Below are 13,418 nucleotides of genomic sequence, written 5' to 3' on the forward strand. Positions count from 1 at the left end.
CAGTAGCCTAGCGCTTCTGTTCCCAATAGCAGCGAACAGGACGGCTCTCAGCCAGAAAAGGGAGAATGAGAAGAGGCCAGAACCGTTCCTGGAAAGTAAGAAGTTTCTGGAATGGGGGGAAAGCAGGAACCGTTCCTGAAAAGGGGGGATAAAAACTGAAAGGAGCTTTCAGTATCCCCAAAACTGTCATTAACGCATTGAAATTTTGAACACGGAAGTGCAAGACAGGAAATAAATCCTGGGGGACAATAATAATGTTACACCCGAGCAAGGATTTTTTTTTTTTTTAAAGCTTGGAAGGAAGGCAGGAAAGCATCTGCAATACATCAGCAGTAAAGCAGGCAGCGGACTAATGCACTTAAAAGTATGGCTTTTCCTGAGCCAAAGCCGCGGGCACCGGAGCTGCCGCAGAAACGGTTGAGGACGCTGGACTGTGGCCAGGGCGCGGTGCGAGCCGTGCGATTTAATGGTAGGCGCCCTCGCCTTCATCCCGGGCGAGCCTGCACCCGAGGCCGGCGGTCCGGTAACCCTGCTTACTGTTCCCCAGTGGACGGCAACTACTGCCTGACGTGCGGCAGCGATAAGACCCTAAAGCTGTGGAACCCGCTGCGGGGGACGCTACTTCGGACGTACAGTGGCCACGGCTACGAAGTGCTGGATGCGGCCGGGTGAGCGCTCACCCGGGCCGGGCCGGGATAAGGAGCGCAGCGGCTAGGATCGTGAGTTGATATTGACCTTCTTTTCCCCCGTCCTTCAGTTCCTTCGACAACAGCCACCTCTGTTCCGGTGGCGGGGACAAGACGGTGGTGCTGTGGGATGTAGCGACTGGGCAGGTCGTGCGCAAATTTCGGGGCCACGCTGGAGTGAGTACAAGCCAGAAGACCCCCATTAACGTGTGCATTGTGAAGATCCATTATTAGCTCGTAGGTGGCACAAGGAAGATCCTTTCATTAGCCTTCCCTATGTGCCCATCTAGTATACCCTGTCAGCCACCAAGTACAGTCTTCCTTCCGGTTTCCCCAGAACCTCTCACTTCCCTACCTATAACATGTGCCCTTGCTCTAACATGCACGGAGACCCTTGCCTGTATCCTGATCCTCCAAAGCCCACTCCTCTAAATTGGTAATTCCTGATTCTCAGAAGGTGAACACCGTTCAGTTTAATGAAGAGGCCACAGTCATCCTGTCTGGTGAGTCTGGGTCTGGACTGCTAGAAACTGGCTGCTACCCAGAGACCCAAACCTGACCTCACCTTCACGTTGACCTTACAGGTTCTATCGATTCCAGTGTCCGATGTTGGGACTGTCGTTCTCGGAAGCCTGAACCAGTGCAAACACTAGATGAAGCCAGAGATGGCATATCCAGTGTAAAGGTGTCAGATCATGAGATCTTGGCGGGGTGAGTAGGTCCAGGGCCACACTCCTTGCCCTGATGCCACTTGACGTCATAGTGCCATGGTTTGATTTTTTGAGACAAAGTGTTTTATAATCCAAGGCAGCCTTTAATTTCTAATCCCCTTGCCTCTACCTCCCAAGTGCTGAGAGTATCAGAACGAGGCATGAAGGGCGTGGTGGCAGAGGCATTTGGATCTCCAAGTAGTCAGGGCTATGTAGAGAAACAGAAACCCTGATTCAAAACAACAACAACAACCACACACACACACAAATACACAAATGCTGAATCCCAGCCTAGACATGTTTTTGTTTTTCTGACAGAGACTCACTCTGTCCTGGAAGTCGCTATACAGTCCAGGCTGGCCTTGTGGTAGTACTCCCAGCTCTGCCTCCTGAGTACTGCAATCATAGGTATACGCCCCAAAGCCTGGCCCAGGTCAGGTAATTAATTAGGCAACACTTCATTCTGTAAATCAAAATAAGCATCCCAAAAGGTAAAAGACATGGGGGCTGGAGAGATGGTTCAATGGTTGCTCTTCCAAAGAAATCTAGCTTCAATTCCCAGTACCTATGTGATGACTTACAATTAGTTGCCTACAACTTCAGTTTCAGGGGACTGGATACCTTCTTCTGGCCAGTGCGGGCACAAGGCATGTACATGTTAAACAAACATACATGCAAGCACACATACAAACACACATAAAAAATTTAAAAAATAGTGTAAGCCGGGCAGTGGTAGCGCATGCCTGTAATCCCAGTGCTCTGGGAGGCTGAGGCAGGCGGATTTCTGAGTTCGAGGCCAGCCTGATCTACAAAGTGAGTTCCAGGACAGCCAGGGCTACACAGAGAAACCCTGTCTCGAAAAAACCAAATCCAAAAAAAAAAAAAAAAAATAGTGTAGATGTATCTGTGTCTGTATGGGGAATATATATACAGTGGGAGGGAAGGTATCAGCAGAGGTCATAGGCCTCTCTGGGGCTGGAGTTATTTTTTATTTTATTTATTTTTAGTATTGTGTGTGTGCAGGCATATATATGTGTAGAGGTCAGAGGACAGAGGACAGAGTCAGCTCTCTCCTTTACTATGCTGAGGTGAGACAGGATCTCTCCCTGTTTCTGCTATGTGCTCCAGGCTGGCTGGCCCTTGGCTATCCAAGAGACTCTTCTACCCCCTCCTCCCATATCACCAGGAAGAGTGCAAAGGCATTAGCTCTTGCCACCTCATCCAGCTATTATGTGGTTTCCAGAGATCAAACTTGGATCTCCAGTCTTGCTTTCCTCCTGCTGAGACTTCTCCCAGGCCTACTGACGTCACTTGGTTTCAGCTTGGTGATATTGAACTTTGTGGTCGTTGACTCCACACTGTTGCCCAGCTTAAGAACTGAAGCAAAAACAATGGCCTCTGTGTTTCCCTCCGTGGCTGCACTGGTTGGCCACTCTCACCTTCAAGTCCCGCTTCTGACGTCACCTACTTGGACCTTTCTACCTCTTCCTTGTTCAGCAGAGGTTACTTAATGGCAGCAACTGTGTAGCCTCTTCCACCGAAAGAGCTGCAGTTTCTAGTGAGTCCTGTCCAGCAAGACAGTCAATAAACGCAGCCATGGGGGCTGGAAAGGTGGTCTGGTGGGTTAGAGGACTTGGTGCTCTTGTAGAGAGCACAGGTTTGACTCCCAGCACCCACATCCACAGGCTCACAACCACCTGTAACTCTAGTTCTAGAGAAGCCAACACCCTCTTTTACAACCCCCCCCAGGGAACCAGACACACACATGATTTATAAACGTACATGCAGATGAAATATTCACGTGTGAGATAAAAATCCAAAAAAATAAAAATAAAAATTTACATAAATAAATGCAACCATGAGCCAGGCAGGCCTTTAATCCCGGTTCTTGGGAGGCAAAGGCAAGCAGATCTCTGAGTTCCAGGCCATCCGGGTCTGCATAGCAAGCTCCAGGCCAGCTAGAACTAAGTCTCAAAAAATCAAAATTACTGACTGCCAGCTATGGCAGATGTGGTGACATCTTCCCAGCACTGTGAAGGCCAGGGCAGGGGGACCAGGAGTTAAAGGCCAGCCTGTACACAGTTAGTCAGTAGTGGCACAGGCCTTTAATCCTAGCACTCAGAAAGCAAAAGCAGGCAGAGGTCTTGACAGAGTGAATTCCATAACAGCCAGGGCCACACAGAGAAAACCTGTCTAAAAAAAAGAAAGAAAGAAAGAAAGAAAGAAAGAAAGAAAGAAAGAAAGAAAGAAAGAAAGAAAGAAAGAAAGAAAGAAAGAAAGAAAGAAAGAAAGAAAGAAAGAAAGAAAACAAGCAAGCAAGCAGAAGCACAACTAATCTAGTCACATTAAGGACAAAAATCAAGAAGTGCGAGAGTGCGTGCGAGACAGCGGGACGGGAGGATTGGTGGCAGTGGAGGCCTGGTGAGAGCAAGCTTGGGTGGAGCAGAGCCACCTAGTGGCTGCTGGAGGGAGAGCAAGCACACATTCCAAGGAGATGAACTTGGCCGGTGCAGCGAGGCCCGTGAAGGCATGGCAGGCAGAACAGGGTCTAGAGGCCCACAGGAGACATTTGGACATTTATTTTTCCGAGAGGGGTGAGAGGCCGTATTTCTTTGATGGGAAGACTGGCATTGTTGTGGTTGAGGCAGGTATGGTAGGACACACCTGTAATCCTTAGCACGAGAGAGGTTCAAGGATGAACCCAGTTACAAAGTGTGTATGAGATCAGTCCAGACTCTGTGAGAGATCCTGTCTGAATAAAGGAGAAAGCCGCTTGGGGGACATGGGCATTAAGGATTGGGGATTATAGGTGAAGCCTTCATGCGTTTATGATAAAAATAAGATGGTGTGGTGCTAGGCGTGGGGAAGGAGTCGCACTCTGAGAATACGATTGCCTTGGTGTCTGTAGTAGGCTGATTTCAGGATCGACCAGAGATAGAAAATTTTAGGCTGGCCATTCGCTACATGGCTTTGGTTTGTTTCCTTGCTTGAGATGCTGGGCTTGTGCATGCTAAGAAGCCAGCCTGGTCTACAGAATGAGTTCCAGACCAGCTAGGGCTATACAGAGAAACCCTGCTTGAAAAAACAGATAATAAAATCTTTATAAAATGTATTCCAGAGCTGTGGTTGGACAAATGTGCAGATGCAGAACCCAGTACAGGGTGGGGTGACTTCTGTACCAATCAGCAGGTGCAGGTCTAGAAAGCTCTGAGGGGTTGGAAGGGAGAGCGTAGGTCTCTGAGTGGGACCACGCTGTCCCGAGGCTGAGTCACAGAGCAGAAGAGCATCATTGCCTTCTCACACTTTCCTAGATGGCCAGGGATGCACAGGCTGCCCTGGAGCGGAAGGTTGCAATGCTTCAGGCTGATCTACCCTTTCTTGCAGCTCTGTGGATGGCCGCGTGAGGCGCTATGACCTAAGGATGGGACAGGTTTCCTCAGACTACGTGGGCAGTGAGTGTGGCCCCAGAGGCCAGTGGGACAGTTGGGACAAGAGGTGTGACAAACAAGAGTGCCCAGACTGAGCGGCTGCCATGCTCTCTCTAAGGCCCCATCACCTGCACCTGCTTCAGCCGGGACGGGCAGTGCACCCTGATATCCAGCCTGGACTCTACTCTGCGGCTTCTGGATAAAGACACAGGGGAGCTGCTGGGCGAGTGAGTCTCCATGGGTGGCCTTTCCCCCTCACCCCACTTCTGGGTGGGACAAGCCCCTCTGAGCCTCCCCACCCCCACTGCTAGGTACGTTGGCCATAAGAACCAGCAGTACAAGCTGGACTGCTGCCTGAGTGAGCATGACACCCACGTGGTCAGCTGCTCGGAGGACGGAAAAGTGTTCTTCTGGGACCTGGTAGAGGTGAGCCTTCCCCTTGTGCTCCCTGCTGAGGGCATCAGCTGTGTGTTTCCTGTGCTTGAGAAGAGCAATAATGACAGGTGTTTGAGCTGGGGCCTCTGAGGGTGGAGGCATGTGTGTCTCACTCTGGAGCCCCAGCTGGGCGTGAGTTCATCCTGCCTCAACCTCCTACACTGGAATATGAAGGGTCAATGAGGGAAAAGCGGGAAGGGCATTTCAAGCAAGGGGAACAGCATATGCTAAAGGACTTGGAGAAGGTGGTGGCTGTAGCTGGTTTTAGGTGGGTCACAAGGGAGACTGAGCTATGGCCTTTCTATGTCCAAGGCTAGCAGTCGCTAGGCCAAGGGTGTGGCTCAGTGATAAGATTTGCCTAGCATTCTCAGCACCACCAAAAGAAGTGAAGGAAGAGGTGACTGAGGACTTCAGGCTAGATCTTAAGGAGACTGGTTGATAGTAACTGTTCCTACCACTCACTCCTTAGGGCGCCCTGGCCCTGGCCCTGCCTGTAGGGCCTAGCGTGGTGCAATCACTGGCTTACCATCCCACGGAGCCGTGCGTGCTGACTGCCATGGGAGGCAGCGTCCATTACTGGCGAGAAGAGACCTATGAGGCAGAGGGTGGGGCAGGCTGAGGCTCACAGACCTGACAGCAAGGATGCAGACTAACTCAGAGAGCCCAACAGAAAGGCCATTTATTCCAGAGATGCAGCAAGGAGCAGGCCCAGGGAGGGGCTGGGGTGTAAAGCAATAAATAAAGGTGTGGAAAGCCTCGGTCTTCACCAGTCCGCTTAGTCCTCATTCTTCTCAGCTCTGAAGGCATCTGCCTTTTGGGCGAATGTCTCAGCCACCAGCAAGGGGAAAACCAGAGACGCATCAGCATAGACCTGCAGAGGGCCTGCGTGAGCCGTGGAGCCATGGGCAGCCCACAGACCCTGCCCCCTGGCCGGCCACCCTCTACCTTCACTGGCTGTGCATCCATCCGGATCTTGCCCCAAGAGACAGCCTCATCTGGCCGGGCTCCGGAATCCGAGCCATCAAACTCCTGGGCTGTGTTGATATAAACCGCATAGTCAGCTCCATTCCGCTGTGGGTAGAGGAGAGCTGCATCAGAAGCAGCAGAAGGCTGGGTATGACACAGAGGAAGGAAGGCCTAGAGGGCCTGAGGTCACTGGGCAGGTGATCATGTGACCTGTACCACCTGGGTACAAGCTGTCCCACCAAAATGTACCACTTCTGAGCATCCCATGTGACAAGCCAGTTAAAGCCCAGGCAAAGGGAGAAGAGCATATAGTGCTGGAGAGATGGCTCGGTGGCTGCCACGGGCCACCACAGGAGACCACACCTACCTCTGCTCCCCTACAACACTATCCTGTGCCTCAGATCCATTACTCTTCACCCCACAGCCACCAGAGGACCTCTGCAAATATGTTCTTCACAAGTACTGTTCTCATTCAGAGCAAGTTTCAAAACCCTCTTTTGCTCCACAGGCCCAGCTAGCTGTGTGCTGTAATATCTAGGCTTCTTCACCACTTGAGGTGAAGATGCCTCAGGGCCTTTGCACTGAATGTTCCCATGTTCCCTCACTGAAATTGCTCTTCCCACACATAACCATAAGTCTTGTGGGTAGCACGTCAATCTCTGCTCTAGCTTCCAATCCCAGAAGCCTGTTCCAACACTCCCTTTAGTAAACAGCGTTCCTTTACGTCACAGCATTTCAAGTTGGCCCTGAACTACATACAAGCCTTCCTCCTGCCTCAGTCTCCCAAGTAGTTATGATAGTCACCTTGCCTGACTGACATTCCTTAGTCCTCACATGCATGTCACTTATGGCTGTCTGACCTGCCTCACCCCAACATGACTCCAAAGAGGACAGGGATTCTGGTCCACCTGGTCCACTGCTGTAGCCCATGCCTAGCATGCCACCTCTTATAACAGAGGGAGGGCATGGCCTGCCGGGGCCACTGCACTCACCATGAGGTTAGCATTGGCGATGTGGTGCTTGACCATACCTCCTCCCAGGATGATCATCCCAGAGCGCTTGGCAAAAATGGCCTGCGTGTTGATGAGTCGCAGGTCTGCGAGAGGGCAGGGGTCAGGCCTGGGCCTCGGTGGCCTTCCTCCCCTTCCTCCCAGGGCCTTTGCACCTCACCTTCAACGATGTCCAGGACCAAGCCTGGGTTTTTATAGGAATGGAAGAAGATCATGTCACCCAGTGAGCCATCTGTGAGTGCTGGACTCAGCACAGGGATGTGGTTCTGGTGGAGACAGGACCAGTTAGCAGCTACAGCTCACACCCCAGAAAAACTGATCCCCACGCAGTGGCACCCTCCCGACCTGAGTAGGCCTCTTGATCTCTCTGCTGGGCATGAGTCTCTGCTTTGCATGTGGAGGCGGACATGAGGAAAACCACGCATGGCTTCAAGAAGGTGCAGGCACACTGAGCGGTGGCTTGTCACTACCCAGACTCCAGCTGCACTGTCCCTGGGTGCACAGTACCCTGGGTCAGGCCCACTGACGTCTAAGGCACTACACCGACTCCCAGAAGTGTGGGGGCATACCTAGGACCCTGCAATCAGGTGACACATTACCTAGCCTCTCTGTCCGACATGCCTCCTCTAAATTTGAGAAGACTAAAAATAATTATTGAGACTCTCAGGTGGCTACAAAGACAACTAAGTCAGTGCAAGCCAAAGCCTAAGGATACTGTCCCCGCCCAACCCACCTTGTGGGCCCAATAATACACAGACTCTGGGTTGTTGATCTCCTTCCCAAGCCGGGAGATCATCTTGGAAGGTGTCCACTTCACGCCCTAACACGGGAGAGAATATCTATTAGCTCCTAATTCTTCTGACTGCTATGCAGGCCCTCCAGAGCCCTTCAACCCTACCTCTGTGTTCTGCTCCAGCACCATCTGGTCCAGAATGGGCATGAGCCAGTCCTCAAACTTGCAGTAATTATCATTTGGCACCAGGAGGTTCCCAATCCTAGAGATGGGAGTGGTGTGAGCACGGGTCACCGGGACCCGCAGCGCAGCTTCCCTGCCCCCACCACTACACAGAGCCTCACCTGTTGATCCCATTCTCCCGGAGCTCCTTCCCCCTGAGGCTGAACTCGCCAAGATATGTGGGTGCCAGGCACTTGATGAGATCTTCTTCCACACCTCCAGCAGTGGTCACCAATACATCCACCTGCAGTCACAGGTAACAGCACTGACCCTCCTTCTAAGCAGCATCCTAACATTGGCCTGAGCTTATCCAAACATGAGCTCTATAACAAAACCAACTCCAGCCCAGTCCTCTGCTTAAAGCAGACTCACAGGCAGAAACAGTGGCACCATCTTGTGATCCCAGCACTCAGAAAGGAAGCCGAGGTATAAGGCCTGCCAGGATGTCTAAAACAATATCCATCTCCTCACACCCTTTCTTTAAAAGATTAATTTTATGTATGTGAATACACTGTCCCTCTCTTCAGACACACCAGAAGAGGGCATCATCGGATACCATTACAGATGGCTGTTGGAAACCAAACCACCCAAATCTTTCTCAATACAGCAAATACTCTTAATCTCTGACTGAGCCTCTTCATTTCTCTTAAATGAACAATTACCCCTTTGTCTACTGGCCCAAGGAGGTTGGGACCACAGAGCTAAACGTGGACCCACCATGTTGTGCTGCACGAGGTATCGAATGGTCTCACGGATGCCTGAACTGATAAGGTTGGAAGTATAGCCCAAGAAAATGGTGCAGCCTGTGAGTGGGCGGCGGCTCTGAGTCAGGTCTTCGTGATGATCTTCATCTACTGCCAGTGGCTCCAGCTTCTTCTCAATCTGGTCATAAGGGCACAGGAAAGTTGCACTAAGACTCCAAATCGCAGTTGAGCTTCCCCACATGGATTGGATTGCAGAGTTCAATTGCACTCAGGGAGACGACTACAAAGTCAAAGCACAACCGCTGTGCAGACCCTAACCCTCCCATTCCAGGTCCAGGTCTGTCACTTGGGGTTTGTTTCTTTTTGAGAACCACCTAGTATCTTTTTTCAAGTCTCCTTCCACTGGGAAAAGCGAATCCAGGGCTCTCCCAGCGTTAAGCTCCTCCTACAAAGTCCTTTCGGATTTTACCCTCAAGCTCCTCCCATTGCCGAACACTACCAGGACTCCGCCTCTCCCAGACACGCAGTAATCTCCGCCTCCCGCCCGGCTCGCCCCGCACCTCACCATGGCGTTGACTTGCTGCACCGCGCGCCCGAAGTTGGTAGCCTGGAAGCCGGTGGTGCGGTAGGCTTCCAGGAGCGCGTGGTAATCTACGCCGCGGTTGAAGTCGTAACCTTGGACCTGGGCGCTCTCGGGCGGCAACGCCGAGCTGTGCTTGAGCACCGCGGCCAGCGCCGAGGAGGGCGCCGCCCCGGGCAGGGTCCCCTCCATGCGCTCGCGGCCACTCTCAGGTCACAGCAGCCTCGGCGCCCTGGGACCCGCAAAATCCTTCTGCGCCGTCGGCCCAAACCCAGGAAATGCGACTCTAGAGCCTGGGGGGTGGGGAAGGGAAACCGGAAGCGGGTTAGTCACGTGACCCCGGGCAGCGCCTGCGGTCCTGGTAGTAGCCATCTTTATTCCTGTGTTCCATACACGTGGTCCAGGAGGTGTCTGTTATTCCCTGTAGGCAGATTCAGCTTCAAGCGGATGAAAATGCCTAGTTTGCAAGCTGTCAAAATACTCTCGTCCCCCATGAACGAGGTGATTGTTTCCAGGACGCAACCCTTGGACACGATTTAGGGAATCAGGTAAAAAAGATGAGTTAGTTGCAGCCTTTTGTCAAATGGAATAATGTTTTCTTTTGCTGCTTCTCCCAGTCTCCACAAGCTAAGTTGCCTCCTCTTCCCCACTCCAGCCATAGCTCAATTTTCACTGGATAGCTCAATTTTCACTGGATCATGGACCTCTGGGAAGACAGGGATGACTACCATCTTTTACTGCAAGAAGCTTGCTGAGAATCTGTATCATGCATCCTCTTACTGATACACTGGGCCTGAGGACACCCCCTCATTCTACAGTTCGTGCAGTCTAGACTGGAAATAGTGCTCTCTGCTAGGCGCTGCGATTTAGCAATAGTCTCTGCCCTTCTGATGTCAGGAAGAAACAGAAATTGTTAAGTGGTTAAACCAGGCTTGGGACACACAGCAATCAGGAGGCAGAAGAATCTCGAGTTCCAGGCCAGTCTGAATGAACAAAACTGTCTCAACAAAAAGGGCAGCTAGGGAAATAGCTGTCAGTACAGTCCTTGCTTTGCAAGTGTGGATTGAATATGCACATTCAGTTCCCAGAACTCAAGGGGGTTGGGAGGTTGGCAATACCAGTAATTCCAGCTCTGGGGAAGCAGAGACAGGCAGATCCTTGGGGATGGGGCCTGCAGAGTGGTTCAGTAACCATAAGCACAGGCTCAAGAGTCTGGACTCCCATACATTCTCTTCTGCCCACCACAATAAGCATGTCATGAGTGCACAAGCTTATACATACAGGTTTGGGGACCAGGTGAATGTCTTCTGAGAGTGACATCTGAACATCTGAGGTTATCCTCTGGCCTACAAAACACACACACACACACACACACACAAAGTGGTAAGTTGGTAACCTGAGCTGAAGAAAATGGTGATTGGTGAAAATTGCCAAGCACGTGTGGTGTTTTAGCGGAGACCAAAAAACCCAGAAAATTCCTATTATTTAGAGATCTCGGAGACACTATTTCTCCAAAGATGCACAGACAACGGCCTCCCCTTCATTTAACCTCCTGTATGCCAGCAGTGCCCATCTGGGAGTGGCATGCAGGAGGGCTAGCCACTCCCAGACTTGAATCCCAAGTGAGAGTCTGATGATACTCTCACCGCCTCCTCCTCCTCCTGTAGGGAACAGGTTCAAAGCTTAATCAGCTGCTCAGATTAGATAGGAATGGCTGTTATGCTAGGTAAACAGAGTCACCATGATTTGCAAGCAGAGGAAAGAGCAGGTGGAGACACAGCATGAAGCTGACTTCCAGGCTGGTAAGACCAAGAGTCACCGGGTAAAGCTCTTTGTCAGTAGGCCAGGATACTTGAGTTCAATCCCCAAGACCGACGTGCTACAACAGGTTCCCAGAAACTTGTCCTCTGACCTGTTTCACATGCAACTCCCCTCTCCTCAATGCACACAATAATTCTTTTTTTTTTTTTTTGAGACAGTCTCCCCATGTAACCAAGTGGCCTAGAATTTATTACGTAGACCTGGCTAGCTTCAACTCACAGAGAGATCATCCTGCCTCTGTCTCCTGAGGGCTGGGATAATGAATGCAATTTTAAAATAAAAATTTAAGAGAGGTTGCTGAAGCAATGATCTTTAGAGAAATCAACCCCAGCACCTTGACCTCAGATTCCCAGCCACCTAGCCGCCTTCCTGGAGTTAATCCTTAGGGGACAAAGGGACGGACGGGATGATAAGCAGGCTAGGAATGAAGGGAGTGTCCAGGCTGACTATACCAGGGGGTGAGCCAGTCACCTCAGTCCAGGAGTCGAAGACCAGTCTGAATGATAGAGCCCCTGTCTGAATAATAATGGTGTTGATCATATAAATAACAGGAAATTCCAAGAAGTAGTCTGGCAGCAGCACCCTGTGGACTGCAGAGGATAAGTTTACTGCAAGAGGCTTCAAAACTGGGGACATTCTCTTGATTTTCTTGACAGGGTTCTTCTGTGACCCAGGCTGCTCTCTAAATCCGGGCTCCCAGTAAACAATCTTTGCAGCTGAGTTTCTGGAGTAGCTTTGAATACTTAATGCCAACCACTCCACCTCCCATCCCAGATTGTTGTTTTGTTTGACACAGAGAGTTATGTAACCCAAGCCATCCTGCACAGTGACAGGATCACAGGTGAACACCACCATATCCAAAACAGCAGGGCATAGAAAAGCTGGCGACTGACACACTGTAGTGCTCAGAACAGCGGGACAGGACTGGGGAGAAAGGCAGGCGGCATGAACAGTAAGAGCTGGAACCAGCCAGAGAATTCTACGTAAAGGTTGACATGACAGTCCGTCAGGCAGATATGGACCTAAGAGATGAAGGCCTTGGAGATGGATGCCTGACCTGGGACTCAGGACTGGGAGTGAACGTGCTAAGACACGAGGATGGCGAAGTCAGTGTGGGCTGTGAGACCATCTCAAAGCCACAGGAGAATTTTAAAATGGAGTGGAGGAGAATTATTAAAAAGACAGGTTGGAGTTCAAGAAGAGCTGAGGCAGGGTACACATAACCTTAGGGGGTGGAAGAAGCAGGGAGGAAGGTCTGCTGGGGACAGTCCACAGATATCCAGCCACTCAGAATCCCACATCTCCCAGGCATGCAGCCAAGTCCCCCAGGGGAGCCAAGAAACAGGTGACACCAAAGCAACCACTGGGCCTCCTGGGGAACAGACCCCTTCTGTCACAGCAGCTGCCACTGCTGTTACTGGTGACATTTCACTGGATCCTGACTTCAAAGTCTCTGCAGGGATTGGGAAGGGGGTTGGAGAAGCCAGGTCAGTATTGGGGAGAGAGTCAGAGTAGCGTAGGTGAGGCTGCAGCAGGCAGCCAAGCTGTTGAGGAGTCGTCAGGAATCAGGAGTACCCAGGGTCCTAGCAGGGCCTCAGAAGCTTAGAGTCTCAGGCTTGCACAGCCCTGCGCACTTCTCCCAGATGTCCAGCAAGGTGGCCATTGGCAGTGACATCGGACAGGCCCGCCGGGCAGTGGAGCAACTGCGGATGGAAGCAGGCATCAAACGCATAAAGGTGAGGGTTGGGACAGGCCTGGGGGTGGGCCCAGCTGTGCAGGGAGCAAGTGGATACCCAAATGTGGCTGACTTGATGGGGTCCGCAGGTATCCAAGGCAGCCACAGATCTGCTGCAGTTCTGCACGGAGCAAGCCAAGAGCGACCCCTTCCTTGTGGGCATCCCAGCTGCCACCAACCCTTTCAAGGAAAAGAAGCCCTGTGCTATCCTATGAACCCATGATGCGGCCCCTATTACCCTGGATACCGCAGGAAGGTCCTCAATAAAAATGACAGCTCCTGTGGTTGCAATTCGTGTGTGCTGAATAGAAGGCTGAGGGGCACCACAGTCTCTGGGGACCAGTGCATACCTGTCATTTCTCCTCCTATGCCCATTTCCAGTGACAGC

The 13,418-nt window shown here is 51.5% G+C and overlaps 3 protein-coding genes across 3 annotated transcripts; 2 read left to right on the forward strand and 1 right to left on the reverse strand.

Annotated features, from left to right (window-relative positions):
• The first annotated feature begins 1 nt into the window (after position 1).
• Positions 2-6,025, forward strand: Wdr83 (WD repeat domain 83). The gene is made up of 10 exons (XM_052167402.1): positions 2-95; positions 293-469; positions 548-668; positions 758-863; positions 1,141-1,189; positions 1,271-1,397; positions 4,781-4,848; positions 4,943-5,051; positions 5,136-5,250; positions 5,729-6,025. Exons 2-10 carry the CDS (start codon positions 367-369, stop codon positions 5,876-5,878), a joined length of 948 nt encoding a protein of 315 aa, XP_052023362.1. The 5' UTR covers positions 2-95; positions 293-366; the 3' UTR covers positions 5,879-6,025.
• On the reverse strand, positions 5,910-9,676 carry Dhps (deoxyhypusine synthase). The gene is made up of 9 exons (XM_052167401.1): positions 9,460-9,676; positions 8,908-9,072; positions 8,313-8,434; positions 8,134-8,230; positions 7,969-8,055; positions 7,396-7,501; positions 7,218-7,321; positions 6,205-6,330; positions 5,910-6,130 (listed from the first exon to the last, which is right to left on the reverse strand). Exons 1-9 carry the CDS (start codon positions 9,664-9,666, stop codon positions 6,035-6,037), a joined length of 1,110 nt encoding a protein of 369 aa, XP_052023361.1. The 5' UTR covers positions 9,667-9,676; the 3' UTR covers positions 5,910-6,034.
• A 212-nt stretch (positions 9,677-9,888) lies between these two features.
• Gng14 (G protein subunit gamma 14) lies at positions 9,889-13,313 on the forward strand. Its single transcript, XM_052167404.1, has 3 exons — positions 9,889-10,022; positions 10,130-13,031; positions 13,120-13,313. The coding sequence occupies exons 2-3, from the start codon at positions 12,939-12,941 to the stop codon at positions 13,243-13,245; spliced, it is 219 nt and encodes a 72-aa protein (XP_052023364.1). The 5' UTR covers positions 9,889-10,022; positions 10,130-12,938; the 3' UTR covers positions 13,246-13,313.
• Positions 13,314-13,418: the final 105 nt, after the last annotated feature.

This window comes from Apodemus sylvaticus, chromosome 21 (genome assembly GCF_947179515.1).
Source record: "Apodemus sylvaticus chromosome 21, mApoSyl1.1, whole genome shotgun sequence".
NCBI classification, from domain to species: domain Eukaryota; kingdom Metazoa; phylum Chordata; class Mammalia; order Rodentia; family Muridae; genus Apodemus; species Apodemus sylvaticus.